Below are 27962 nucleotides of genomic sequence, written 5' to 3'. Positions count from 1 at the left end.
CCAGCAGCTGCTACTGTGACCTCCTCAGAGGGTGACAGAGTTTCCCTATGTTGCTCAGGCTGGAGTCCCACACTGCAGGGACCCCTCTATCAGTCTCTTAATGTCAAGGGGTGATACAGTCAGGTCAGTTACTCTTTAACTTTTTTAGGGGGAGGAGCAGCGCTTTCCACCACTGAGGTACTCCTGGCCTTTGGCCTTCTAGTGCTGGAGTTTTCACCACATACCTGTCTTTTCCCCAGTGCTGTTGACTCTGTCTTTATATTCAGGGTTTGTTTCTTACAGTCAGCGTGATTGAAGCCTCCCTTTAGTTAGTCTGATAACGTCTATCTTTAAATTTGAGCTTGTAGGCTTTAACATTTAAATGACTGTCAGTGTGGCCAGGTTTACGCCCCCCCCCCCCTTTCATTTGTTCTCTGCTCTCACCATCTGTTCTACCTTTTTTTTCTGCCTTTTGGAGTCATTATTTTTAGGATTCTGTTTTCTCTTCTCTAGTCTTATTTAGGTAGAACTAATTGGTTTATTATTTTAGTGGTTTGCAGGTTTAACCTATCAGTTGCTTTCAAAGCATCTTTTACTATTCATGCTTAATGTAAAAATTTCTTATATTAAATTCCTGTTTTTCCTTCTCTGCTTTTTGCTGTCTTAATTCCACCCCTACATACATTACAAAACTCACACAGTGTTGTCTGCCTTTTAAAAGTTGTTCTCAGTTGCCCTTCAGTGATGGTGCACACTTTCAGTCTCCTCACTGGGGAGGCAGATAGATCTCTGACTTGTGTGGGTGGGCAGTGTGGTGATGGCTGGCTGGGACTGTCAGTGAAGGGTGCATGTTGTTTAGCATACATGGATCCCTGGGTTCAGGCCTCAGCATCAAAACCAAAAAAAAAAAAAAAAAAAAAAAAACCAACAGTCTAGAGAATTTAACAAAAATTTGAGGCCAGCATCTTTTTTCTTCATTTCCTTTCCAGTTTCTCCTGTAAAGCGATGTCTTCCTCCCTGGCTGGTGTCCTCAGCATGGTGCTCGGCCGAACCTCACTAACTCACTCATGCTTTGTAGTTCATCCCTTCTTGGCTAGGCATGAAAATAGGTGATACTATCAGACTCTGGGCTGCAGAGCACGTGGCTGCTGCTGCTTGCACATTCCAGCAGTGTGAGCTTCATACAACACAGCTCACCGTGTTTGTTCTCCCTGCTCTACAGGGACAGGCATGCTCTCCTTGGGACTGCTGCTAGGTAACGCCCCCTTCCTCCTTCCTCAGCGCCAGGCCAAGGTGCTGCCCAGTGGCAGGCCCTGGCCCTGCCTGTGCCCACATTCCCTCCCACTGCTTCATTCCTGAGCAGTGAGCTCCCCTCCTCCACCTTGAAGGAAACCAAGCAGGCCACACAGTGAGCTGAAACCTTAGGACCCCACGAGGGCCTTTGCTCTGGCCACAGAGTTTGTGGAATATTCCTTTGTTCTTTCTTTCTTCCTTTTTTTTTTTTTTTTTTTTTTTTTAGATTTAGGGGTATTGTGGTTGGAGGGAGGAGGTGGTAACTAGATCATAGTAGAAGGAGGTTTCCTGATACAGGATGGGGAGAGCCTGCTTCTCTGCCACCTTCCCACTCCGTGCTTCATATGTACTGAGTATACTGAGTGCTCACGGAGGACCAGGAGGTGGTGCTCACTGGAGGATCAGGAGGTGGAGGGCTCACTGGAGGATCAGGAGGTGGAGGGCTCACTGGAGGATCAGGAGGTGGAGGGCTCACTGGAGGATCAGGAGGTGGAGTGCTCACTGGAGGACCAGGAGGTGGAGTGCTCACTGGAGGACCAGGAGGTGGAGTGCTCACAGGAGGATCAGGAGGTGGAGTGCTCACTGGAGGACCAGGAGGTGGAGTGCTCACTGGAGGACCAGGAGGTGAAGTGCTCACAGGAGGACCTTGAGGTAGAGTGCTCACTGGAGGACCAGGAGGTGGAGTGCTCACAGGAGGATCAGGAGGTGGAGTGCTCACTGGAGGACCAGGAGGTGGAGGGCTCACAGGAGGACCAGGAGGTGGAGTGCTCACTGGAGGACCAGGAGGTGAAGTGCTCACAGGAGGACCTTGAGGTGGAGTGCTCACTGGAGGACCAGGAGGTGGAGTGCTCACAGGAGGACCTTGAGGTGGAGTGCTCACAGGAGGACCTTGAGGTGGAGTGGTCACAGAAGATCAGGCAGCGGCACCAGAGCTGGAAAGGCAGACCTCTGTGGCAGGGAAGGCCTTGGCCAGAGCCATAAATTAATTTCTTCTATAGTGTTCATTGAGCATCTGTTTGCACCAGGCTCTGAGGGGTCAATCAGATATGGGCAGGTTGTCTCTGCCCTCCCCTGCGCTGTTTTGACATGTGCTCTCCTCAGAGAAGAGAATGATGCTTTGGGAGCATAAAGAGAAGGGCCTTAAACGGTGAGTCCAGAGTGACTTCAGGAGGAGATGTTACTTTGTACTGTTTGTTATTTGAGGTTATTTTACTTAGAACGCGGACCTTTAGAGGCTGTTCTAGGATAATATTGGGGAGCTTCTCATAGAAGAGGTCCCCAGCGTAAAACCAACACATCCCTTTTTCATTAGGTAGACAAACTGAACCCTTTCAATCCTTGTGTTGCCAAAGAGGAAACCGAGGTGTTTGAGATTCAGTGGCTAAGACAAGATTTAACCGGGTAAAGATTGGAGGCTGCTCTGTGGAGAGGTGCATGGGTGTTATGTGCAGAGGTTTGGAGGGAGGAGGCACCTGTATGTACATGTATGTGCACGTGTTGCACTCATTGTACGGTTTGGTTTCTCATTGTGATTTGGTACTCTCTGTCCTCTTAATTGGACCTTTCAAGCAAGTCAGACAACCTGCATCACAAGGTCTGCACTTCCTCCATAGAGTGGCCTTTTAGCGGTAGCTTTGTTCTGGCAGCTGAATTGAGGCTGGGATGTGGCTGTCTGTCAACTTCCAGTTTGGTGTTAGGTTTTGTGTTGATAAAAAAAAGTCTCTAGGCTCAGTTTCCCCAGCCAGTTCTGAGGGTATTTCCATGAGAGCAGGGAGCCTGGGATGACATCCTGGAAGGGCCTCCAGGGTGTCATCTTGTAGCAGGAAGGACCTGGCTCCCCTGATAAGGCCCCTGGCTGAGCCCTCTTCCTGGAAGAGAGCTGACTGTGCTGTGGACTGCTGAGATTGCTGTCAATGCAGAAGGGAGCGAGCAGGGAGAGGGAACCCTGGGGTTCCTGTGCGTTCTGAGCATCCCTAGGGCAGGGCACCTGCAGCCTTCGGAATGTTTTCAAGGCCTGGCAGTAGGGTGACCTGTCCTCAGCAAAGGCAGACTGTGGGTAGGGCACCCTATCATCTTCCAAACTACTTTCCAGGCCCCTGAGAGATTCATGGACTTGGCTAGTGAAAGAACGGCTCTCGCCCCAACCCAGCCTCTTCCCTTTCCTTGTCTCACCGGTGTCCCTGCCTGTCCTTGGTGTCCCTCTGGACTTGCTACCTTGACTGACCCCTCCCATGGATCTGTTTCCTCCTGTTCTCCCTGTCTCAGCTGGTGGCGGTCTGTCCTCCTGCAGGATACATATAGGGGAGACATCCTCCTTCTTCCACATCCACTCAGTTATCAGGTCTTGTTGATTTTTTTTTCTTGTTTCGTTTAGAGCATTGCAACTTTTGTTCTTCTTCCAGTTGAGCCGTGCCTCCCTCCCATCCTGCATGCACACACTGGCTGAGCAATCCAAAAGGCAGGCCTGGTCCTGCATTCTCCTGCCAATTCCTCTCTGTAGAAGCCCTTGTAAGTCCAGACTCTGTAGGCCCTGGGCCCTCGACTCCCCTCTACCAAGCTGGGACTTGCACTCAGAGTTCCATTCTCTGTCTTGGCACTTTTCCCAGGATGTTCTAAGTTCTACCTGAGGCCTCCTCTCCTGGCCTTCTGCTGACCCTCTGCCACCCTCCCCCAAATAGGCCCCCACTAGGTAATGCTTTCTGGGACAGACCTGTGTCTTTGTTGTCCTTCCTGTACTCAGTAGGAAGGTACTGAGACCACCAGCTGAGCATGGAGGTGTGGAAGCTGACTCTGTGATGGACAGACCTCAAGCAAGCAGTAAACTGGGTACAAATAGCTCTGTCTGGAGACCCAGTGAGATGGGGTCCACTTTATGTCCTACAACCTGTGTTAGGTTTTTGGAGTGTGTATTGCTGGACACGTCTGTTCTAAGAATTCCCTTCACCTGGGGCTGCATGAAGCTGGAACAGCTTTAGCCCCAAGAGCCATATTCACCCACAGAGTGTGAAGCTGTGAGCTGTGAGGCACAGGCCGGAGCTGTCAGCCCTGACCTGGGCCAGTGGTTTCTCATCTCCTTTGCACTGTGACTGTTGGGAGCTTTCTCCCCAGAATGTGGTAGGACCCACCCATGGTGTGGTTACAGACCTCCTGGAGGCCCTTGTGGGTGTCAGGGGCCACTGTAAAATCATCTTCCTCTGTGGCTCTCCGGGAAGCTCTCTGTCTTTTCTCAAGAAAGGGAAGACGAGAGAATGGCTAGTCCTTCTGCCCAGGATGGGAGCTGAGCTGAATCAGTAGGAGGAGGAAGATGGCAGGGCCGGGCGTAGGCCACACAGCAGGTGGGTACCTGTCATGTCCAAGGCTTCTGGAGTGAGTCCTCAGCAAGTTGTGTCTTGATGTCCCTCAAAGGCTGAACTTTGGAGTCAGCATTAGAGGCTTAGTTAGACCCATCCTAGATTCCTTCCTTGGTGTCAACATTGTTGGGAGCGGATGTCTTTTGGGAGTGCATTGGACCATGAGGCTGGCCTTTGGACCACATGCCCAAGGGGACCAGTAGCATCTTTCTTGCTACTGGTCATTATTGGCCATATGCATTGAGCTTCCACATCCTGAGCTCTTGGATGCTTGTACTTGGTGATCTTTTGAACATGGGAATGGCTTTAGAGTTAGGAAGAGAGATTAGACTTTTAATTGGGTCTTACAATTAGTCCCATGTCCGCATGTCTGCTTCTTCCCAGACAAGGTCTCATGTAGTCCAGGCTGGCTTTGAACTCTTTTTTTTTTTTTTTTTTTTCTTTTCGAGACAGGGTTTCTCTGTGTAGCCTTGGCTGTCCTTGAACTCACTCTGTAGACCAGGCTGGCTTCGAACTCACTGAGATCTGCCTGCCTGTGCCTCCTGGCCTTGACCTCTTAATCTTTTTGTTTCCATCTCTCAAACTCTGGGATTATAGGTATGAGCCACCATGTCCTGCTAAGATCTTTTTGACAGAGACCAGTGTTCTGTTCCTGGTGTCTTAACAAATGGTGCTGATGACAGTGTGGTAGTCCAGCCACCCAGCTGACACCTACCTTTTAGAGGGCCTTCCCTGCACTTCATACTAGCAGCACACCCGTTCAGGTGGGGCAGTCAGGGATGTCAGCCCTGTGGGTGGGACAGCTATTCGGTTTCCACCTGTCACCTGCCGTCACCTAGTGACATTGGCATGGAAATAGTTTAAGGACTGTGTGCTTTAAATTTTATCTATCATCTGTGTGTGGGGGGGTGTATGTGTAGACATCAGAGGGCAACTTGAGGGAATTGGTTTTCCCCTTCTACCGTGTGGGTCCCCAGGATTGAACTCAAGTTGTCAGGCTTGGCAGCAAGGGCTTTTCATGCTCACTTACCTCTTCAGTGGACTGCATGCTTTCGGCACCCCAGGTCTGCTCCGTGCTCATTGTCCTGTGTGTTCCATCAGCTGTCTTGTGGTTGGAAGGCATGGGAACGCAGGCTGTAAGGAGCCGTCAGCATGTCCCGCTGTCGGACGCTGAGCCAGAGGTGCTGTGCTAGCAGGTGGTGGAGCTGGGACTTGAGGGCACGCCGTTGAGTGATTATAAACCCATGCTACACTTACTGCAGGCTCAGGCTGGAGAGTTGGCTCAGCAGTTAAGAGTACTTGGCTGCTCTTCCAGAGGTGCTAAGTTCAGTTCCCAGCAGCCACGTAGTGGCTCACAAGCATCTGTAATGGGCTCTGATGCCCTCTTCTGGTGTGCATGAAGACAGAGCACTCATATACGTAAAATATGTGAATAAATAAACCGTTAAAAAGAAATAGCACTTTCCATGCACTTACTACAGACTCACACAACTGCCAAGGCCAGGCAGAGGCTGTGAACGGGTAAGTGAGCAAAGAGGGAAAAGGACTAAACCTTATGCTGCCTCCAAAGAAGGCAGGCACTTAGTTGACCCACTCAGACAGCATGCCAGTAAAGCTGTTGTCAGGTGAACTGCACTTGCCTTTAATGAGTTAGCCTGCTGAACACAGCAGGGTGCCAGTTGTTGACCCTGGGATTGTGTGCGCTCAGCAGCTCAGGAGCGTGTTGTTCCACATGCTATCAGCACAGGAAAAGTGACCATTTAAACCTTAACATGGTTCCTGCTGAATGTATGGTATTGCCTTTGCCCCATTGTGAAATTGAAAAACTGTCCATAAAGCTTCCATTTATCGGGGACCATCTGTGTGGGACCATCTGTGCTGTTAGCGCTGGAAGCTAAGAATCTTGGTTTTCATGTGAAATTGTATAGTTTGTTCATATTTCTCTTTTTCCTTCTCTTCTTTCCTTCGTTCCTTCATTTGTTCATTCGTTCCTTCCTTCCTTCTTCCTTCCTTTTGTTCATTCTTTCTTCTTTAGATAAGTTCTCTATATAGCCCTGGCTGTCCTGGAACTTGCTAGAACTCACAGAGATCTACCCACCTCTGTCTCCTAAGTTCTGGCGGGATGTGCCTGGTGTGCATGCATGCATGTGTGTGTAGGAGTGTTTGCACGTCATGGCACACATGTGGAGGAAGGGAACAACATGCAGTTTGTTCTCCTGTGTCTAGAGAGTCTTAGTGGCAAGGTCTACTGCCTACTGAGCCATCTCCCTTGTTCTCTTGGGATTTCTTCAGCACAAACACACCTATGAAATGGTTCACTTGCAGGCTTTAGACTGGAGATCTCTGCTTCCTCTTACTCTGCTTCTGGACCTACTATGCTACCTCAAGAGTCAGAGGTTATTGCTGAAAGAGATCTTTGCTCCAGAGGCCAGGTGTAATTCCTAGTCCACTGAAAAGGTAGTAAGGCTCAGAAGGTCATAGATTGTCAAGGACAGACGCACACTCTGGAGCCTGTGGTAGGACTCAGGCCTCACCTCAGCCCAGCCCACCCGCCAGATTTTAGGATCTGGCTGTTCCAAAGGCAGCTGTAACTTCCTTTATCCTCCCCCAACACACATGCTAGCCTGCACATGCACACTAGAGAGCACACACATATACACACACGGACACCCAATGGATACATGTACACAGATGTACACACACACACACACACACACACACAGACTATGCTGTCCTTGGCTCTTAGGATAGCAGTCACTGGTGTCACTGCTGTCTTTTTCATGTTTTTATTTTTCAGTATACATTAAATACATAATGTTTACTTAGGGCATACTTTTCATACATGTATATAACATCATATTTATCCCCATTACTCTCCTTTTGTTCTCTCCCACTGATTCGCTGTTAATTTTTTGGTGACATAATGAGTTCCATTAGGGTTGCCTGCCTGAGCACAGGTAAGGGCTTGTTTATGGAGCGTGGACACTCGTCAGTGGCTTCACTCCAGAAGAGAACGCCTTTCCCTTCCCTAACCATTGATTGATTGCCTGTTGATGTTCAGGGGCGCGTAGGAGCCTCCCAGCCCCCTCTCACAGTGTCTTTTTGTGGAGGGCCCGGGTGTTAGGCCAGTGTCACGGCTGTTCTTTGTGTCTGGGTTTGACATTTGTCCTCATGTGGAACAGGAAGTCTGGCTCACAGTCAGGGAGGTGAACCACTCTTAGCCCAGCTTGGACTTGATCTAAGTATGTCTCAAAAAATGGAGTGGGTCTTCCACCAAGAATTAACATCCATGGAGGTGGGTCTCACAGTTTGGGGTGCAGCGTGGAGGAGAAGAGCACAGACCTGTTCTCTGCTGTAAGGGAGAAATTACAGCAGATGGTCAGAGTGGAACAGGTGATTGATCAGCCCGCTGACTTTTCTGGTGACCATTTCCTGTCTGGGCACCAAAACTGACAGAAATGGTAGCACTGGCTGGCAGTTTTGTTCCAGCAGATGTCACCTGCTTAAGGACAGGCTCCCTGACTCACACAGTTGTGAGGGAGTTGTAAGAGTCACACAGCTGTCTCATTTGTCCTAGGGAAGTTTACCCAGGAGTGTCCAGACAGCTGAACTCAGTACAGGCGAAGAGCAGGAAGCCTGGCCACACCCAGGTGAGCTGTCTGTCCCACACTTGATCCTGAAGAGCACGCTGAAGAAGCTGGAACCTGTGGTTCAGGTGGTGTGAGCAGTCTACCTGGACAGTGGCCTCCCTTCAGAATGTGACTTCTTTTAGAAGACTGTCTCTCTGGTTCAAATCCAACTTCCAAACAAGCTTTTGGAATGCTCCCTGTGTGTACACTGGGGACTTCCTGTGTGATATTTCTGGGCATTACAGCCAGACACTGCTGTTGCCATCTGTCCCCATTCTGCTGGGTTGGATTCCCTGAGTTCCAGACTGTCTCCTGCAGTAACGTCCAAATTGGGGACGTACTGGGTCCCACTCTGCTCTGCCCCATGTTGGTCTCTTGGGGAAGCCAGCTGGGAGGGCAGGCTGGCCAAGCCAACCCAAGCAGGGGCCTCTGAGCTCACTGCACTGACTCCCTCAGTCAGGGTACCCTGAGGGCTGGCATCTGCTTGGCTTGAGGCTCCAGCTCAGGGGTTGGTGGCCACCTTGCAGGCTGGTCACATGGCCTCATTTTGATTGTATTATACTTTATCCTTCGTTCCTACATCTTACTGCCCCTACATGTGAGCTCTGTTAGCCGCACTGAGCCCAGAGGTCCTGGACACATTTTGTTTCAGGACAGCATATTTCCCATTTTCTCCTGTTGTGGTTTCCCAGTATGACTTTGTAGCCACCATCTGCTTCCTCCCTCTCCAGGAAGAGACAGAATTCCCGCTTTAAGAATCAGAGAGGCGCTTCCCTTCTAGTGAGATCTGCTTTCAGGACCGTGGCTGGAGGCCTCCGTCCTTTGTCCTCCCACCAGGGCCTCTTGCTAAATTAGGGTTGCCTGAGATCAGGTGTGGTGTGCTTATGGACAGGGGGACCAGGATGGCACGAAGAGCTTCTGCATGTGGGATGCTCCTTTTCAGGAGGTGCCAACTGTCTGTGGTGACACCAGCTGTCAAGAGGCCCCCCAGCATTTCCTGGAACTCTGAACTCAGCAGATGGTTTCTTAAAATTGTGAGACTGAGAGGACCCGGGGCTAGATGGTGTCAGTTCCTCTAGGGAAGCAAAAGTGTCATTGAGGGTTGATGACAGGAATGCTTTGGGCAGCTGGCCTGCTTCTTCCTCTGCTTCCTCACTTCTTAGAACTCCTGGCCATCCAAGATGGCTGTTTCAACTCAAGTTCTGGTGCCAAGGGGTGTGTGTGGTCCTTCCTGTTCTCTTCGAGCCTCTCTCATTCAACACCAGGCACATGCAGATGAGAGCATCATGGAGTCATCTTGAGCCCACTTACATTGATTTTTCCCAAAGTAAAAGGAGATTGTTTCATAAGTCAGTACCTGATACCTGCTGGCCAATGGTGGGTGATGTTGCACTCATGACTGATTGCCTGTCAGGCTGGAGAATCTTCTGTTACCCTAGCCCTTGGGGGAATAGCATTTACAGAAGACAAACCTGGAACTACCTGGTTTTTTGTTTCTCTGTTTTGGTGTGTGTGTGTGTGTGTATGTATTTGTTTGTTTATGTGTGTGTAGGAGAGCATGCGCTTAGGTGAGTCCTTTGGGAACATCCATGTTGACTCTGTGGCCTGGGAGTTGAAGCCAGCTGTTTGTGTCATCCATATCTGACTGGTTTGGTGTGTATAGGAGAGTCCAGTGTATCTGCCTGTGGCCTGGTCTGTGAGGCTGCAGCTCTGTGCCTGGGGGAACCTTGCTTTGCTTGGCAGTACTCAGATGGGAGCAGCTGCAGTGCGATTAGAGGCCAGGAGGAAAACACTTGTGCAAGTGACCTGGTGTACAAAAGGTTAGGCTAGAACAGGGAACCTTCCAGAAGAAAAGGACGGAAAGAGGCTATGGCTGATGGTAGGCAGTGGTAGGTAACACTATTCTAGTGATCTGCCATCTTGGTTTCTTCAGAGGCTACTGAGTTCACTCACTGGGTCTCAGCCTCCAGCTGTTCTCCATGACATTCCAGAAGGGTAATTTCTTTCTTCCTGAGCAGTGTCTCGCTGTGTAGCCCTATCTTTGGTCCCCCTGTGGCACTCACTCTGTGACGGGGCAGTAGCTGCTCTTTCCTGGCTTTACTTCTCCAGGGTCTTCGGAAGAGCTCAGGCAGCTCCAGGTTCAAAGTCACGGCCCAGCTGTGGGGGAGAGTGGAGTGGGGCGAGTGGCCCTCTCTCTCTGTGGCTCCTCTGTCCTGCCTTTGCTGGGCTCAGCTGATGTTCTCTAAGGAGGACTTGGAATGAGCCCCAGGCATTAGAGGGGTGAGGTCAGTGGTTTGCTCAGCAAGAAGGCCGGAGTTAGTGACGACCTGTCACAGCTCCCAGGATCCCTGGCTGCAGTTCCTGGCTCCAGCTCCTCCCTGCCCTGTTCCAGGGGACATGAAAATCAGTGATGCAGATTTATTTATTGTGGGCCTCCTCTGTGTTAAAGTGGGAGGCCCACATTTATTTTATTGCCAGGCACCAGGATGACTTTCTCCATGCTTTCTCGCCCGTCACTCACAGTGAGCTCTATGAGGCATCTGAGTAGTCAGCAGAAGCTCCTAACAGTCTAGTAAATGCTCACCAAGCTAGTGAGAAGTGGGTTCCAAGTCATCTGCTGCTCTGTTGGGGAGGCTGTTGTTTCCACTGTAGCACAGTGCCCTGGGGGTGGGATACCAGAAGGGTTACAAAGAGCTGTGTGACTGTCCCAGTCCCCAGTGATGCCAGAGCAGCCAAATCTCTGGTATGTACAGGGTGGCTTTATGTGTGGACAGTGGGGGCTTTGTGGTGCTGCATGAAACTGCACCAAAGTGTGTGCAAGTGACGCTTGGAAGCCTCTGTCTGTCTCACTGCCATTTCATTGCCTTGCTTGTTTTGATTCAAAGCAATGATTTAAACTTCTTGCTTCTGTGTTAATTTGGTCCTCAGAAGGCCTTCTGGGTTTTCCTTAAGGTTTCTTGGGCTTTTCTCTTCCTTTGTCTCTTGGAGGTGTGAGCATCCAGATGACAAGCAGAATGGAGGCTGGAGAGGTCTGTACTGCAGTTGATATTGTTGGTGAAGACGCTCAATGTGTGCACTCACGAACACACACACGCCGAAGTATTCTGAGCCAGAAAACATAGCTCAGTGGTGTAATTCTTGCCCTATGTGAGGTCCTGAGTCCAGCACTGGGGGAGAAAGAGGAAAAATATATTAAAATTACAACTATTGGAGCTGGAGAGATGGCTTAGTGGTTAAGGGGATGTACTTCTCTTGCAGAGGACCTGAATTTGGTTCCCAGGACTCCCCCTTGTCAGCTCGCAACCACCTATGACTCTGGCCCCAAGAGGATGTGACGGCCCTGATAGACTCTTCAAGAACATGCACTCACATGCATACCTACACACAGACACACAGAAACATTAAAAATTAGTCTTTCAGCAGGCATAGTAGCACATGCTTTTAATCCTAGCACTTGGGAGGCAGAGGCAAGCAGATCTCTGTGAGTTCAAGATCAGCCTGGTCTACAAATCCAATCCAGGACAGCCAAGGCTACACACAGAGAAACCCTGTCTCGAAAAACAAAAACAAAATAAAACAAAGCAAAACGAAAAGTCTTTCCCAAGTGTTCCATTGAGAGGCAGGTGAGGGTGACAATTCAGCAGGCAGAGACATTGTGACCAAGCCTGGTCACCTAAGTTACTTGAGACCCACAGAGTGCAAAGAGAGAGAAGGGGTTCCATAAGTTGCACACATGCATAAAGAAAATGTAATATAATTTTAAAAAGATTTATTTTTATGTATATGACTATTTTGCGTACACATATATATGCTTACCATGTGCATGGCTGGTGCCCGAGGAAGCCAGAAGAGGACTCATATCCCCTGGAATTGAAATTACAGGTCGTTGTCAGTCTCATGAGGGTGCTGGGAACTGAACCTGGGCCCTCTGCAAAAGCAGTGCACGTTCTTAACTGCTGAGCCATCTCGACAATCCTTAAAAAATGTAAAACAAAATAGTGTTCAAGTATACTGGGCATGGTGGTTCATGCTTGTAATCCCAGCTATTCAGGACATTGAGTCAGGACTGAAAGTTGATGCCAGCCTGAGTCATACAGTGAAACACTGTCTTGACACAAAACAAATGAAACAGTTACACACATGGGAAGATGTGCACAGGATATGTGCAGATACTCTACTGTTTTGTATAGGGACTGAGCATCCGAGGACCTGCTAGCCAGGGGCTGTACTGTGACTGCCCCTTTCTCGGCACATTCATCCTAGCCCTTCTGTGAGAGGCCAGAGAGTAGCAGGGAGGAAGAGAGCCTGAGTCTGGTGGGAGGGGCGAGGATGAAGTGTAGGACCCACACAGAAGGTGTGGGCTTTTAGCTGGGAGTAGTGCTGTAGACTTGTTATCTTAGCACTCAGAGGCGAAGCCCAGCGAGCAAAGGCTCAGGGCCAACCTGAACTGTATAAGGAGCCAGAGCTTCAGAGCAGAAAGTGTGGGAGGAGAGGCCTCCATTTTGTGTACTGGGAGTGGGCTCAGGAGAAGCTGGGCAGGTGACTCTGGGGAGGGACTGGGCCTGGTTTCCGAGGCTAGACCTTACTGTTGGCAGCATGGGACAGAAAGAAAGGGTGACATGTGGTGTGGGGAGGCCCAGGGAAGGGAGAGTTGATGTAGCTTGGGGACCAGTTATACCTGGGAACTAGAGGAGCAGAAGCCAGCTGCTTGACAAGAGGAGGAAGCCTTTCTCCAGTAGTTTCAGGCTGTGTTCATCAGTCAGAATTTGACTAGTAAAAGCGTAGAGTAACTGCTGCCTGTAAATCCATAAACACTGTGGAAAGATTATAGCTCATCCCAGAAACAGGCAAACTTTTGAACTTTTTGTTCAGATCTCTGTGGGGCCCGAGATGACTCACTGTGGAGCCCCTCCTAACCTCTGTTGGTGATTAGCAGGGGGAGCAGCCGAGGAGCCGCCCTGCCCTGCTGCAGACTCGTGTTTGGAAGAGCCCAGATTGCAGGAAGGGCCTGGAGCTGTGCTGGAATAGACTAGGGACATTTCCAGGACAGGAATCCCCTGGGCTCCAGCCTGCCTTCTTTCATGTGTGAATCTGTTTCACTCTTTGAAGGAACTGTGGGCTGGGCCTGCGGGAGGGCCCTCAACTCGACCCTAAAAGGTTTAGAGTCGGCCAGGTGGTAGTGGTGCATACTTTTAGTCCCAGCACTTGGGAGGCAGAGACAGGCTGATCTGAGTTGAGGCCAGCCTGGTCTACAGAATGAGAGCAAGTGCCAGGGCTGCACAGAGAAACCCTGTTTTGGGTGGAGGTGGGGAGAAAAAGATTTAGAGTCTCTGGGTGAGCGGAAGAGGTACCTAAGATCTGACCAAGAAAATGTGTCCATGGTTTTCTGGGGCCTGTGGGGTGGGGCTCTGATGATGAGCTCGTAAGGTATGAGGTAGCTGCTTCCTCACCTGGGTGTGTGGCTGGATCTGGCAGCAGGCAGCACAGGGGCTTGGACTGAACCCGGGCACCTGCTCCATAACTTTTGGAACCTGGTGAGCTGCGGCCTTGTGGGTGGGGCCTGTGTGGGTGCTGCATACCTAAGTCAGAGGGGTACTCGTAAAGTTGGGCTTCTGTCTAGAACTCAAGAGACCTCACAGTAGCCTTCCAGCCTCTATTTTCTCCCGTCTCTGCTCACCTGTGCCCTGTCAAGCATCTTAAGAAAGGGTCCTGCCCGCACGTTCAGGTTGTGTGAGCCTCTGGCTGGCAGGACTCAGCTCAAGACTAGAAATAAGCCTCAGACACATGGGAGCAGGGAAGAAGCAGCTGGACCAGGCGGCCCCTTTCTGCTGCAGCCTGGAAAACTAGACCTTTCCCCCTGGTTTCCTGTTTGTCACCCAGCCCACACTTCCTTCAGGGCAGCTCCTGTTGAGCAAGGCATGAATCAGCTAGGGAAGGTTGGTGGTTGAATCTTCATAACCTGCAGGCACGGCTGTTAAATATTTAAGTGACACTGTGGTATTGACTGAGGAGAGCTGCTCCTGTCTGGGATTCAGATAATAGCAGTGCTTTGGATTTAGAGTCTCGAGGAGCTCGAGGTGCTGTATAAACCTGGTCTAATCCTGTTTTCCCTCCTCAGAACTTGAAACGGGGGCAAGTCAGATTGTGCCCATTTTACTTGGCCCTCTGCAGACTGGGCTGCAGCACGACACCCCAGCTCCCCCTTTACACTGGCTGTTCCTGTCCTTTCCCATCCTTCTCTTCGGCGAGACAGAGTAAGGCTGCCCATCTCCAGAGCTTAATTCTTGGAGAGGTGACAGTTTGATGCGGGTAGAGCCCAATTTGTGAGGGAAACCCCCTCTATGAGGTTGAATTCCTACTAAGGCCTTAGGTGTCTAGGCTAGGTAGGGCCAGAGAGATCTGACTTCCTTGTGGATTGGTACTTGCTGGCCACAGCTGCCTTCCCTGAGGACAGGGCTGTTACAGGATAAATATACCCGGCTCCCCATTCCTGGGGAGTTACTCACTGAATAAAAGTACCCGGCTGTGGATTAGATTACCTCTACTCTAACTGCTCTGTGCTCTGGCAGCTTGAGGGGACAGGGACTGAGAGACATGGGAGGTGGGGCAGTTTTGCCTTCCTGCTCCTCCCTCCTTCCAAAGGGGTGAGATGGTGGACCATCCCTGAGCTCTGCTTGCTGTTTGCATAGCTCCTTCCTTGGGAAGCCTGAGTCCCCCTCACTGCTTAGATCCCTCTGTCTGAGCAGCTGTTAGGGCCCTGCAGCCCTGTGACACTTAGGTTCCCCGGGCTACTCGGGTGAGTAGCAGGGGACTGAGCCCTTTTCTGGGCATAACGGGGTAGACAGGCTGTGTAGACATCCTCTGGGTCCAGACAGCGGGCGCTTGGGAATCTAGTGCTTTCAGGTCTCACACAACACCGAAGGCGCAGACTGCAGTGGGAACGCCCTCAGCTGGGGCAGTTCCTTGCTGCCCAGGTGCTCAGGTGGCTGCTCCTTCCGTCTGTTTCAGGAAGCTGCTGGGGAGAACTGATGTGGACTGTCTCTGGCCAGGCCTCAGGGATACAAGACACGGTGAGGTGGGCCTCCCTGAGGACCTGAGGACCAGCTCTGTCTCTGTGCTACGCCTGGCAGTGTGGGCAGTAGACACTGGAGTGCTGAGGGCTCAGGCAGGGCAGCCTGCAGCTAGAAATGGATGGGAAAGGAGGCTCAAAGCCTGTTGTTCAGCCGTGAGAAGTAGCGATCTGATGAGAGGTGTATTAGAACTCAGACACTGAGTGCATGGATATTCATATAGCCAAGGACATATATATATAGGATATATATGTATGAGATGACTTAGCGGAGTGGCTAACAGCTGTGCTCCTGCTAGTCCAACAATGACTGTCTACCATCAAAAGGTCCAAGACTAGCACTTGTTTAGTCCACAAGGTTGTCCGTCCAAGCTGGTCAGGCAGACGCCAGTGTGGGTCCCCGCAAATGCCAGGCAGGCAGAGTAACCATCCTAACTGTTGTATAGCTTAAGGGAGGGAGGGTGTGGTATGGTCTAGGTCATCTGAGAGGCCACCAAGCTGCAAAGTAATGTGACATCTCCCCTGGGGATGGGTGTCATTGATTGAGAAACAATGCTCAAGATAAAGACTAGGGAGGAAGAGTCTGGGATAAGCATAATAGTCTGGAGGATTGGGATGTGGCCTGGCCTGACCTGACGCAGACCACCAGGCTACTGACGACATCCAGTCCCAGCATTCTGGGGGAAAAGCAGGTACACATCCTTTCCCTAGAGACAAGCCTGTGTGCCTAACATTCCTGGTTTCCCTAGTGCTTATCCTGTACACAGCAAGAAGCAAGAATCCCCAAGAAGTAGGCGCCAATGCCGCTAAGGAATGGACTTAGAGCAAGCAGGCAAAGAGCGAGCTTCCTTCCTTTACGTCCTTCATGTAGGCTGCCATCAGATGGTGTGGTCCAGGTTAAGGGTGGACCTTCCCATCTCAGAAGAGCCCAATTTGGGGCTAGAGGGGTAGCTCAGTGGTTAAGAGCTGCTTTTCCAGAGGGTACTAGTTTAAAAAAAAATCCATATTAAAGTGGGTTTTCCCATTTCAAATGACTTAATTAAGGAAAAATTCCTCACAGGTTTTCCCAGCTGCCTGAGTCTTAGCTAATTCCAGGCAAGTGGACACCAAGACTAGCCGGCATAGGTTTCCCTCCACGGCCTTGTTTTGGCCAGAATGATGCCCTGCCTGCTGTCCTAGCAGTAGACACAGCATTCTTCATCCTCAGAGTCGGGGTCCTACTGGGGAGTTCCTGCCTGCCCAGTACCGCCCATCTGCTGATGGGGCGTGATTCAAACCCAGTGCCTAGTAGGGCGCTTTGTGCTTGTTTTCTTGTTTGAGCCTAATCCTGTGCTTAAAATGATGGCATTCCTGGAAACGTGGGGCAGGCAAGAAAGCTGAGGCACAAACCCCTATCCAAGCAGTTCAGCCAGTGAGCAGGCCACGTGCCAGCTGTAAAGCCCAACGACCCGAGGGGAGTGAGAGGAAAGGCTGGGGCCCAACTCCTTCCACATAACTTGAGTCATCCTGGGTGGACCTTTAGCTAACCCCTCTTAGCACTTGGCAAGTACCAGGACTCTGACTTTTGACAGACTTTATTACCTACCTGAGATTTGGGGTCTGGGGACTGTCAGAAGGGGCACAGCTTATGGAAGCGCCCCAGCTGACTTCTTTGCTCTGCATGGGAGTGGGGGTGGGAAGGCTTCACTGATTCTCCCCTTTGTGGTCCTTTTGGTGGGGGGTGGGGTGGGTGGAAGGGAGGAAGTGCTAGGGGTTGAACCCAGGCTTGCCTAACAGTTCTGAGGTACTTCCCATCAGGCCTGACAGCCAAGTTCAATCTCTGGGTTCTCGAAAGTGCTCTTCTGGCCTGCATGTCATCTCTTGGCATGCACATGCTCTTCCTCATCCAGTGAATAAAATTTAAAAACTAAAAAAAGAGTTCTACCGCTGAGCCCTTCCCTAATCCCGCTGACTGTCTTTATTGAGTGCTTTGCCCCCGCGCAGGTTCCTGCCTTGACGCTGGTGTTTGCTTCAAGCGTTCGCTTGAGCCAGGCACAGCTGTAAAATAGAAATGGGGGTGCTTGTTCCCTGCATTTGCAGAGTGGTGGAAGTGTCTGGATGTGTCGCTCTGGGTCTGTGGAGCCCTTGGACGTCATGCCACCCTTGGATTGCCCCTCCAAATGTCCCTGATTGCATTCCCCAGGTCCTTGGCGTCCAGGACATTTTATATGCCAGCCTGGTGCCTCTAGGTCAGCCAGCTTGTCCTGAGACTGAAACTTCTCGCTGTAGCTGGGGACTCCCTAGTCTTTCCCCAGCTCAGCAAGAAAATCCTGTGGTTCCCTGCGGTTCCTCCAGATGGCAGGAAGGGTATGGACCAATGGCTCCCCCTGGTGGCCAGCGGGTGATGGGCCACACTCCTACTCAACAGTGCACAGCACAGTGATTTTTTTGCCCCTGGCCTGCTGGGTACTTTGCATGCTGCCCTTCTCTGTCCTTCCATACACAGGGCTGCACAGTCCTGCGCAGTGACCTCTGCTTTCCCTCTCCCGTGGGGGTCAAGCTTCTGGCTCTGTGTTTACTGGCCCGGACTTGAGTTGAAGTGGTGTCAGGCCTGGACCCAACAATTTAGTGGCATCACGCTGAAGCGTCCCTAGCCCTTGAGAAGCAGGACGGAGGTGGTGTGGATCACTGATCTCGGTACTAAAGGAAGGGGCTGTTGGGGTGTGAGTTGAAGGAGTTTCCAGCACCCCTCGTATATTTAGAGCCAGCAAAAGGTTGTGGCCTTGGCTAAAATCTGGGGGATTCGTGGTAGACTTCGTGGGGAGTGCTTTGCCAGAGCTTCTTGGCTTTGTTTACTCAAGCCAAGGGAGCAGGTTGAGGACTTCAGCCCTTACTTGGTTTGTGGCCTATGGGAAATGCTGGGCGTTCTACAGCACAGGACCCGGAGCCTCAGAGACTATGTTTTGCTGCCTTTGTATTCCTTTAGCAGCATGTGGGGTGCCTTGGGGCATGGGAACTCCAAGTCCTGCTCAAGCCACCAAGCTTGACCAGGTAAGGGTACTGAGAGAAGAGGAAGCCCTGTCAGAGCTGTGCTGGTGTAGGTACTGCTGGAGTTCCTCTTTCCGAGGCAGGCAGACTTTTGGAGGAAATTGAGAAATAGTGAGACACATGTGCCCATCACATACACACATAGAGGCACACACCGCATTTTGAATGCTCCTTTCTTTTTTTGTTTTTGTTTCTGTTTTTGTATTTTCTGAGACAATGTTTTTCTGTTTAGCCCCTGCTGTCTTGGATCTCACTATGTAGACCAGGCTGGCCTTGAACTCAGAGATCCTCTGCCTCTGCCTCCCGAGTGCTGGGATTAAAGGTGTGCACCACCACACTGGGCTTTGAATGCTCCTTTTTCAGTCTGTGGCGCTGGTCTAGGCTGTCTCTGTGGCTGAAGCTGGTTTTACTCAGGAAAGGCTGAGGAGGGCCTTTTTCTGGATGTCACAAAGTAACTAGGCCTGATTTGCCACTAATGAATTTCACTGCAGGCTAGCCCTTATACATTCTCACTGATACTGCAGGGTAAGAATTACTCGAGATAGCTCGAGGGTAATGCCGTTTGCTAGGCAAACCGGACAGCCGAGTTCCATCCATCCCCAGCATGTAAACCCAGAGACAGTGGTATGCATTTGCAGCCCCAGCACAGAAACTCAGATGTACAGTGCAGCCCCTGACACAGGTTGGGAGGAGGGGATGAGCTCTTGAGTGCTGTCCTCTGACCTCCATGCTTGTGAACAAGTACACACAAATAAATAGTAAATGAATGTAAATTTTAAAATTATTCTATGTGCACAGGTGTTTTGCCTGCATGTATGTAAATGCACTAAATTTGTGCAGTGACCACAGAGTGCAAGTGAGGGTGCCGGATTCCCCTGGTCCTAGAGTTACAGGTAGCTGTGAGCTGCCTCATGGTTTCTGGGAACTGAACCCTGATCCTCTGCCAGAGTAACCAGTGTTTTAATGTGGAGGAATCTCTCAGGAATCAACTCAGACAGCTGGCTGGGTAGACTGGGCCTTAAAGACCTTGGTCAGTAGTCCCTGTCAGGCCTGCGTTCAGAGCCTCGTCCTTCTCTCTGCTCTCCACATACATATACCTTCTCTGTGAAACCTGATGGATCTTTTTTCTTGTATGTAAGATTTATTTTTAGTTATATGCCCCTGTGTATGAGAGAGAGAGAGAGAGAGAGAGAGAGAGAGATTGAGAGAGAGAGAGAGAGCGGGCACCTACAGAGGCGTGAGGCTTTGGAAACTCCCAGAGCCTGTTTGTTTTAAGCTGCCTGTTGTGGGTGTTGGAAACAAACTTGGGGCTTCTGCATGAACAGTCTGTGCTCTTAGCACCTGAGCTATCTTTCCAGCCTCCTCTTTTTCTTTTTAATTATATTTTACTCGGTGCAAGGGGCGTGCGTGTGTAGTGTGGTATGTGTGTGTGAGCGTGCTCCTGTGCATGTATGTGGGGTGTGTGTGCGGTGTGCGTGTGTGTTGGGCAGAGAACAACTTGCAGGAGTCATCTTTCCTTCTGCCATTTGGATTCCCGGGATCAAATCTAAGTCATCAGATTTAATAGCAAGCATGCTAAGCCATCTTGCTGGCCCCAAACCTTTCTTCTTCATAGTTGGAAGGAAGGAAGCAAGCAAGGAAGGAAGAGTCTGGGGAGAAGGCTGGGTGGATAAAGTGTGCCATGTGCAAACATGAGGGCCCGAGCGCAGCTCTTCTGCTCTCATGTAAAAGAGCCTGCTGTGGCAGGGTACACTCAGTGCTGCGGGGCGGAGACAGGTGGAACTCGGTGGCCAGTTCAGCAAAACCCTAGCTCAAAGAACAAGAATGCCAGCCCAGTCTATATAGAGAGTGCTAGGACAGCCTGGTCTACATAGAGAGACCCTGTCTCTAGCAACAACAGATGGGTTGCTGAGACGGCTCAGTGGGTAAGGGAACTGTAAGCCTGGTGACCTGAGTTTAACTCAGAACACGACAAAAGTGGAAGGAGAGAACCAGCTCCATGGAGTTGTCTCTGAGCCCGCGGTGGCACATGTCTTTAGTCCCAGCACTCAGGAGGCAGAGGCAAGTAGATCTCTGAATTTAAGGCCAGCCTGGTCTACAGAGTGAGTACTAAGAGAACCAAGGCTACACAGAGAAACTCTGTCTCCAAAAAAACTGAACCAAACAAAAACAAAAAACTACTAGACACACACAATATAAAGAAACAAATCTTAAAAAAAAGCAAAAAGGCAGTCTACAGAAACAAAGTAGCACATGAGAAAACAGCATACCTGATGTGCACATGCTCCTGTGTGCCCACGTGTGCACACATACACATACATGCACATGAAAGAAAACATGAAAAAAGCTCATGGAAGCTGAATGTGGTGCCTGAGGCAGGAAAATTGAGTTTGAGACCATCTGGTTACATGACAAGACCCTGTCTTAACCCTAAGTGTTAGGGTGTAGGTTAGTGGTGGGGTTGACTAGGCAGGAGGCTCTAGGCTCTAGGCTCTAGGTTCTGTTACTGGCACCATAAAAACAGAATTGAAAAAAAAAAAAAAAAACAATTGAAATCAAGCCAGAATCCAGCCCATAAACTAATAAAGCCAGACACAGGATCACAGCATGGGTGCCGGCACAGGGAGTCGATGAGTGGGCAATGGAATCCCTGATTCACTGTCTAGCAGGGAAGGCTTTTGTCTTTGTTGGAGTGTTTGGAGCCCGAGGGAGCTGCTGTCCCTTAGTCAGCTTTGGCAGTGGGGACCTCAGCTTAGCCCTCTGTGTTAACATTGTTGGGGAGGATGACAAGTGCCACAGTGAAGCTCCCGGCCCCGGGAGGTGCTTGCCAGCCCCACTAGGGCTGTATTTGTTGCCTGCTCTGTGGAACCCTGCAGGGTTTCCCAACAGTCGAAGGGTTTCCACCCAACTTTGGGTTGGGCTCAGAGGAAGTGGACAGCAGGTGTGGCCCTAGAGACGCCTCTGGGATTGGCCCTGGACATTAGTTCCTTTTGTGCTCTTACCTAGATACATATAGACTCCCTGTAGTTCCGGTTTATTGGAGGCAGGAAGTCAGAGCTCCTCCAGGGGACCTGGGACAGGAAGGGCCGCAGGAGCAAAGTTTTTCCAGCATTAGGAGGCTAGACTCTGAGCCTTGGAACAGCTTCTCTTCCAGCTTTACCACAGGAGCCAGGGGTAGGTGTGCTCACCTTGGTAACAGGTAAGCAGGGCCACTGGAGAAAGGTATGGCGCTTCCTAGGTCTCGGTAAGGCTCTTGCTTCCCTTTTCTCTGTAGGAGTGGGGCTGGGATAGGAGCTGCCAGTACGGAAGATGAGACTGACCCCAGTCAGAGCTTAGATTTGGCACCACCTTGTCTCCTTGCAATCACAGCAGCCTCCTGTAGGCTTGGGGAGTCTGGGGAGTCATGTGACCCTGCTCTTTCCTGCCCCGTTACCTGGGGCAGGTGCCCCTAGCTTCCAAGTCCTCAGCACTAAGGAGACTAGTTCTAGCCTTTTAGGTCAGCAGAAGGGCTACATGAGACTGTGTGTACAGTGCCTCGAAGGGTGCTTAGTAGATGGGTGGTGGTCAGTGCGGCCACTGCGTTTGTGATTGTCACCCATGAGGGGCAGGGAAGCAGGTCACAGCAGGCTGAGAGTGAACAAGCCAGTGAACAGTGTGGGAAGGAGGGTGTGGCCATAGCACTGTGGAGAGTCCAAGACAGGAGGAATAAGGCAGGAAGATCAATACTTCCTATTCCTGCCCCTCTCTCTAGCCGTATCCTTCCTGTCAAGAGCCTGGGCCCCTTGTCAGCTACTGCATGCCAGGGTAATGGCAGCTTGCATCCGATTGCCAATAGGGTCCCCTGCTGCAATTAAAAAATAGAGTCTTGGGGCCCTGGAGCCTCTAGGGCCGGCTGCTTGCCAGGTTTTGGCCGAGGCAGTCAGCAGAGCAACCTTGCCCCCGGCTTGTTGAGGGGGTGGCGACTGCTGAGCTGGCTTCATGCCAGCCCCCAGCTGCTCTGCATACCTTACCCCTAGCCTAGAGCCTGGGGAGGAGCTTAGAGCTTGGAATTCCGTCTCCTACCTGGCTTGAGGACAGGTGTACCCCAGGGCCACCTGCTGTCCTCAGATGGGAAAGCCTGTCTCTGTCTGCCCAGCCCCTCCCTGTTCTGGGACTTGACTTGGGCTCCTCCCGCCTCCTTGGTTCTCCCAGTCGCCCTGAGGAGTCAGAGTTCCAGGCAGGCATTTCCAGCTAACACCAGCCGCAGCACAGCCTGGTCAGGAGGAATGCAGAGCCAGGCACTTACGCCTTGAGGGAGCAGAGCCCAGAGAAAGACCCCAGAGCACTTCAGGCCCAGCTGGGGAGAAGGCAGCTGATGTGCTGTGTTCTCTGCAGGTCACTTCTGCGGATGTGGCAGGCCCCTGCCAGACAGGATTTCTTCAGGCTCAGGAAGGCAGGGCACTGATCGTAGGGACTCTCACCAGTGGACACGCTTTCTTTGCAGACGCCCTCCTGGCAGACTTGGAATCTACCACCTCTCACATCTCCAAGCGGCCAGTGTTCTTGTCGGAGGAGCCCCCCTACTCCTACCCAACTGGAAACCACACCTACCAGGAGATTGCAGTGCCACCTCCGGTCCCGCCACCCCCTTCCAACGAGGCCCTCAATGGCATGGTCCTTGACCCCTTAGACCAGTGGCAGCCTAGTGGTTCCAGATACACTCACCAGCAGGTAAGCGGGGATCTGAGAAGCCTTCGGACTTAGGGGTAAAAGGAGCTGGCCTGCGAAGGGTGTGGCAAGCCACTGGAGAGATGGGGCTGGGGGAACAGACTGGGGCCCTGGGCTGTCCCTAACTATACACTGCCCTTCCCATCCACCATGTGAGGGGCCAGTGACCACACACTAATCACCTGACCAGCCTGTGGAAATTCCCTGGGGAGACAGGCTGTGAGTAGCACCGGGAGTCCCGGCTCTTCTTCCTATCTCCACCCGGACAGGTCTAAGTAATCTTCCTTCTGCAGCCTCCATCCCCATCACCTGTGTACGGCTCCAGTGCTAAAAATTCCAGTGCCTCCAACCCCCAGGACGGCGTTAGCTCTCTGTGTTCTCGAGCAGGCGAGGAAGAACACGTTTACAGGTAGAGGCCAGCACCCCACCCCAGCCCTGCTTTTGGGAAACTCTAGGGCCATAGGTTTAACTACAGAGGTCCCTGGGGCCCCAGCCAGGCCCTGTGCCTGTCAGCTGGCTCCCATAGCGTTGCGCTGGGCTGTCACAGCGTCTGTGTGGTTGAGGAACTGAAGCAAAGCTTCCTTCCTTCTCGACTCACTACATTCCTTCCCTGCCCTCCGCCTTCTTGCTGAGGAGATTGTAACATTCCACCTCTTGGGCTTGGAGAATCTGGGGCCTGCCACGTCCTCTCACTCCTCTCCTCTGCTTCCCACAGCTTCCCCAACAAGCAGAAGTCAGCAGAGCCATCGCCTACCGTGATGAGCTCCTCCCTGGGCAGCAACCTCTCTGAACTTGACCGCCTGCTATTAGAACTGAACGCCGTGCAGCATAATCCCCCAGGCTTCCCTGCAGGTACGATTGGGTATCCAGGCCACTTGTGGGCCTTTGGGTTCCTAGAGGACTGAGGGACGAGCAAACATCTTGTCTCTTTCTTTCCAAGATGAGGCTAACTCAAGCCCCCCACTTCCCGGAGCCCTGACCCCCCTTTATGGCATCCCAGAGAATAACAGTCCCCTGGGAGGCAAAGCTGGGCCCCCGATGAAGGAAAAGCCAAAGCGCAATGGAGGCCGGGGCCTGGAGGATGTACGGCCCAGCGTGGAGAGCCTCTTGGATGAGCTGGAGAGTTCTGTGCCCAGCCCTGTGTGAGTACTTTCCCCACACCGTGAAGCTCTTGAAGGTCTTGCCCAGACAGGCTCCAGGCAGTGGTACCCGTGACTTAGCCCTCGAGTCACCTGTTCCTCCTAAGTGTCTGCTACTTGCCGGGCCCTGGGGATACAGTGTGAGTCATGGGGGCCCCATCCCTGCCCCACCAGCCACTCTCAGTCAGAAGAGTCAGGTGTTGTGCATGCAGAGGCATCTGTGGCGAAGACTTTTAGCACAGGTTTGCTGATGTACCACAGGGTTTAAATCCTGGCAGTGCCAGTTACTGTATCCAGCTCTATAGGGTGGAACAAGCCAAGGCGGGGCATGGAAATACATGCTCAGGATCCCAGCATTAGGGAGGCCAAAGCTTGGGGGATCTCACGTTCAAGGCCCAGGTGGGCCCTGTAATGAGTTCCAGGACAATTGCCCCGAAAATATGAAGCAAACTGGCTAAGCAGAAAAGGATAATTTTTAGGGGCATGAGAGCACATAGGTAAATATCGAGAGATTGAATAGTGTGTGAGGCCTGGGGAGGCCTGGCTCATAGCTCTGCCACTCAGAGGACGCACCTAGTAGTGTTAGGTCTTTGTTTGTTTATTTTGAGGTAGGGCCTCACTCTATAGCCCAGACTGCTCTGGAACTCACTATGTCGTAATCCTCCTGCCTCAGCCTCCTGAGTGCTGGGTTTAGAGGTACGAGCCACCACAGCTGACTGTCTTATTGTTAGTGTTTACTGATACCATCATGTAATCTGACGTCTGTGTACAGTGCTGTAGAGGGTGCGTGGTGGTGCTCCGTTTGTTTAACAGGTGGCCTTGCCCTTGCCCTGGCAGGGGTGTCTTCCTGTAAGGGTGCTGTCTGTGCCACCTGCTTTCTTTCTGGTCACCTCACCTCAGCACTGTCTCTTAGCCAATTGCCCTGCCCCAGGAATGGGGGTCCCTAAGGTGCTGGGTGCTGGTGGCTTTCCCTGGAGTCAGGGGGTATTGACCTCATCCCCTTTGAGCCTCACCATCGACACCATGTCTGCTCTGCAGCCCGGCCATCACTGTGAACCAGAGTGAGATGAGCAGCCCACAGCGAGTCACCTCCAGCCAGCAGCAGACACGAATCTCGGCTTCCTCTGCCACCAGGGAGCTGGATGAGCTCATGGCTTCATTGTCAGATTTTAAGGTGCCCTGCGCCCCCTCTGTCTTCTCTACCCTCCCATCCATTATCCTATTTCGGTGTGAGTGGCTGGCCCGTGGCTCCACAGTGCCCTGGGGGAGAGAGGTTAGATAGTATGTGAGACTGAACTTCTTACCAGCCCATGATGGCAGAGAAACCAGAGACACTTTTAGCGGGACATTCCTCCCTCTCCTGGTTCCCAGCCACCCAGGTCAAGGGGATCAGGAGGCTGGGACACTAGGACAAAGAGCCCTGTGTTGATAGCTGCTCGTGGTGGGGGGTGGTGTGCCCTGCTGAGCCCCGTGGGATCAGGATCCCATGCCTGAGAAGTCACTTTCCCCAGAGCTGTATCTCCCACGCTGGCTGTCCTCAGAACACCCGCTTTCTTTCTGCCCGTGGGGATGGGATTCACAAGCTTCTCCAGCCAGCTTCCCTCCACCCTCCACTTTGTTCTTCAAGGGCCTGCATCCCCAGAGCCCTGTCTGTTGGAAACCCAAGCTGCCAAGTCCCTGGCTGGTCAGTGTGAGGTGTCCCATCTTCCCCTCCCAGGCTCTCCAGGCCTGCTAGTCCACAACGTTTTTTACTTGGAAGATGTAGGGCCTTGGTAGGGATTAATACTGACAGAACTCTGTGGCAGCCACTGACGTCAGCTCTGTGCGGGTCAGCCAGAGACCTCTGGGGCACAACTTCGGGAGCATGAGAAGAGAGCCAGGCATTCTGTCCATTCTCGGCCCAGAAAGGTGCCTCCTGCCTCCCGTCAGCTGGACTCATGCTGGAGTTCACATAGGGGTGGGAGACTGGGTGGCGGGTGGAGTCTGGGCTTGTAAGCCTTGTTGCCATGGCTCTGAGCAGTGGGCAGCATTTTAGGATCCGCAAAGGCTGCAGTGGCTTCCCTAGACCGTGCCACACGAGGAAAAGCCCCACTGCTTCTTGATAAGCCCTAAAGAATGGACTCCCAGATATAGGGAAGCTGGAGTGGGCTGGGAGATGGTATGGTGGAGCTGGCACCCCTGTCGGCTTCCCCTTGGTTTGCACCCAGAACTGCCTGACCTTGGAGCTCTCTCCTGTCTTGCACCTCATCATAAATCCCCATGGTGCTTACTGTGGGTGACTTTGTGAGCATGGCTTTGTGGCCGCTGTCTGATGCCTGGGTCTCCTAAGGTGTGAGGACACGAGCTCAGACAAGCATTCCTGGGATTGGACCCTTTTTCCAAAGGCCCTGTGCTTTACTTAGCATTGCAGCCAGTGTAGATGACAATTTTCAGAACGGTAGGCCATGACCACCTTTGTCTCACCTCTCTCCATTTCTTTCCCTTCCCCTTTGTCTTTCTCCTCCAGACTAGCTCTTCTGCTGTGGTACTGAGCTCGCAGGGGCTGCTGCCCAGCTCTGCTCCATTCCCACCCCTCACCCTTCTGCATCCTCCTCCTTCCAATAAATCTGCCCTTGGAGACCACACTCCAGAGGTCATCTCCACAGAAGGAAGTAGTCAGGTCCTTCGATCATCTGTGGCTCCCAGATGCCTTGATTTGGGCAGTCCTGAGGAGGCCCCTGACACTCAAAACTCAAGGTGTCCTGTGGAGGGTTCTCAGCAATCATTTGGCACTAAGAGCCAGGCTCAAGTTAAGAGTGACCTGATGGACTCCATGAGTGAGCACCTTAGCAGCCACACTCCATGTCCTGCTGGGAGCACAGTATCCCAGGGGCCACTGGCCCACCATGTCTGTTCAGAGGAGACTGTGGCTCCCACTGGGAGATGGCCACAGGCTGAGATTCCCCACGGAGTGGCTTACAGCTTTCAGGAAGGGGCTGAGCCAGCTGTTGTGGCAGTGGACCGGCAGGCTGTCCTCCCAGATACCTGGACTCTCACCAAGGGATGTGGCCAGCAGGAGAAGGCACAGTCAGAACTAGGGGGTCTGGGAAGCAGTTGTTCTGTCCCAGGGGACAAGTTGAAGCTAGGTGGGAAGATGCCCCAGCAGGGAAGCCTGGGGGGACTAGCCCAGGCGCTCGAGAGTCCAGGGAAGCCAGAAGGAGCCACAGAAGCTGCTCTGGAAGCCAGGAAGGAACAGCCGGAGCTTCCTCATGCCATGGCCACGGGGACACCCAGCGCCTCGGAGAGGATCTCCACTTCTGGCCAGGCAGGCACCAGCTTGTGCAGCCACTAGACATGATCCTGAAGGACCTGAGTGTGGGCCACTCCTTGCTAACTGCATGCAGCCCATCCGTGTGTCTGCCTGGGCAGAATGTGCCGAGGGACAGTGGCCCCAGGAATGTGTTTGACAGTGATCCAGTGTGGCCATCCTTGCTCCCTGGAGCCTGCCATCTAGCAGTGATGCCTCATCTCCTGTTTGCTTAAGACATTCTTTAGAAGAGCCATCCTGGCATTTTAATGTACAGAATGGTTTAGAAGCATGCATTTGGGAAGCACAGAGACCCACATAGACACATCGCTCTGGCAACACTTGCTCCCTATGTGACCCTAAGGAACTCCCAGAGGCCCAGCCTTTTCGTCTTTAAAATTATCACCCAGACGATTAGATGAGATAATTCCTGAGAAGTGGATAAAATCCATACATGGTTTCCCTTCCTTCCCCTCTCAGCTG

At 51.9% G+C, this 27962-nt stretch overlaps 1 protein-coding gene across 6 annotated transcripts in view; it reads left to right on the top strand.

The window, feature by feature from the left end:
* Positions 1 to 27962, top strand: part of Pxn (paxillin) — a 48192-nt gene that overhangs the window by 13897 nt on the left and 6333 nt on the right. For 2 of the 6 annotated variants that reach the window (XM_021631789.2, XM_060382553.1), the window contains exons 2-7: positions 8200 to 8272; positions 22831 to 23057; positions 23348 to 23463; positions 23770 to 23906; positions 23995 to 24196; positions 25232 to 25367. In XM_021631789.2, the coding sequence (XP_021487464.1) occupies positions 22998 to 23057; positions 23348 to 23463; positions 23770 to 23906; positions 23995 to 24196; positions 25232 to 25367 (651 nt within the window). In that variant the 5' untranslated portion in view covers positions 8200 to 8272; positions 22831 to 22997. Of the gene's footprint in view, positions 1 to 8199; positions 8273 to 21499; positions 21522 to 22830; positions 23058 to 23347; positions 23464 to 23769; positions 23907 to 23994; positions 24197 to 25231; positions 25368 to 26699; positions 27498 to 27962 lie in introns of those variants that run through there. The other 4 variants (XM_021631788.2, XM_021631787.2, XM_060382555.1 and 1 more) reach the window with 3 other exon arrangements.

The sequence above is a fragment of the Meriones unguiculatus genome, chromosome 4 (assembly GCF_030254825.1).
Source record: "Meriones unguiculatus strain TT.TT164.6M chromosome 4, Bangor_MerUng_6.1, whole genome shotgun sequence".
Taxonomy (NCBI): Eukaryota; Metazoa; Chordata; class Mammalia; order Rodentia; family Muridae; genus Meriones; species Meriones unguiculatus.
The sequence above is the reverse complement of the archived record's forward strand: the minus strand, read 5'-3'. Positions and strand labels throughout refer to the sequence as shown.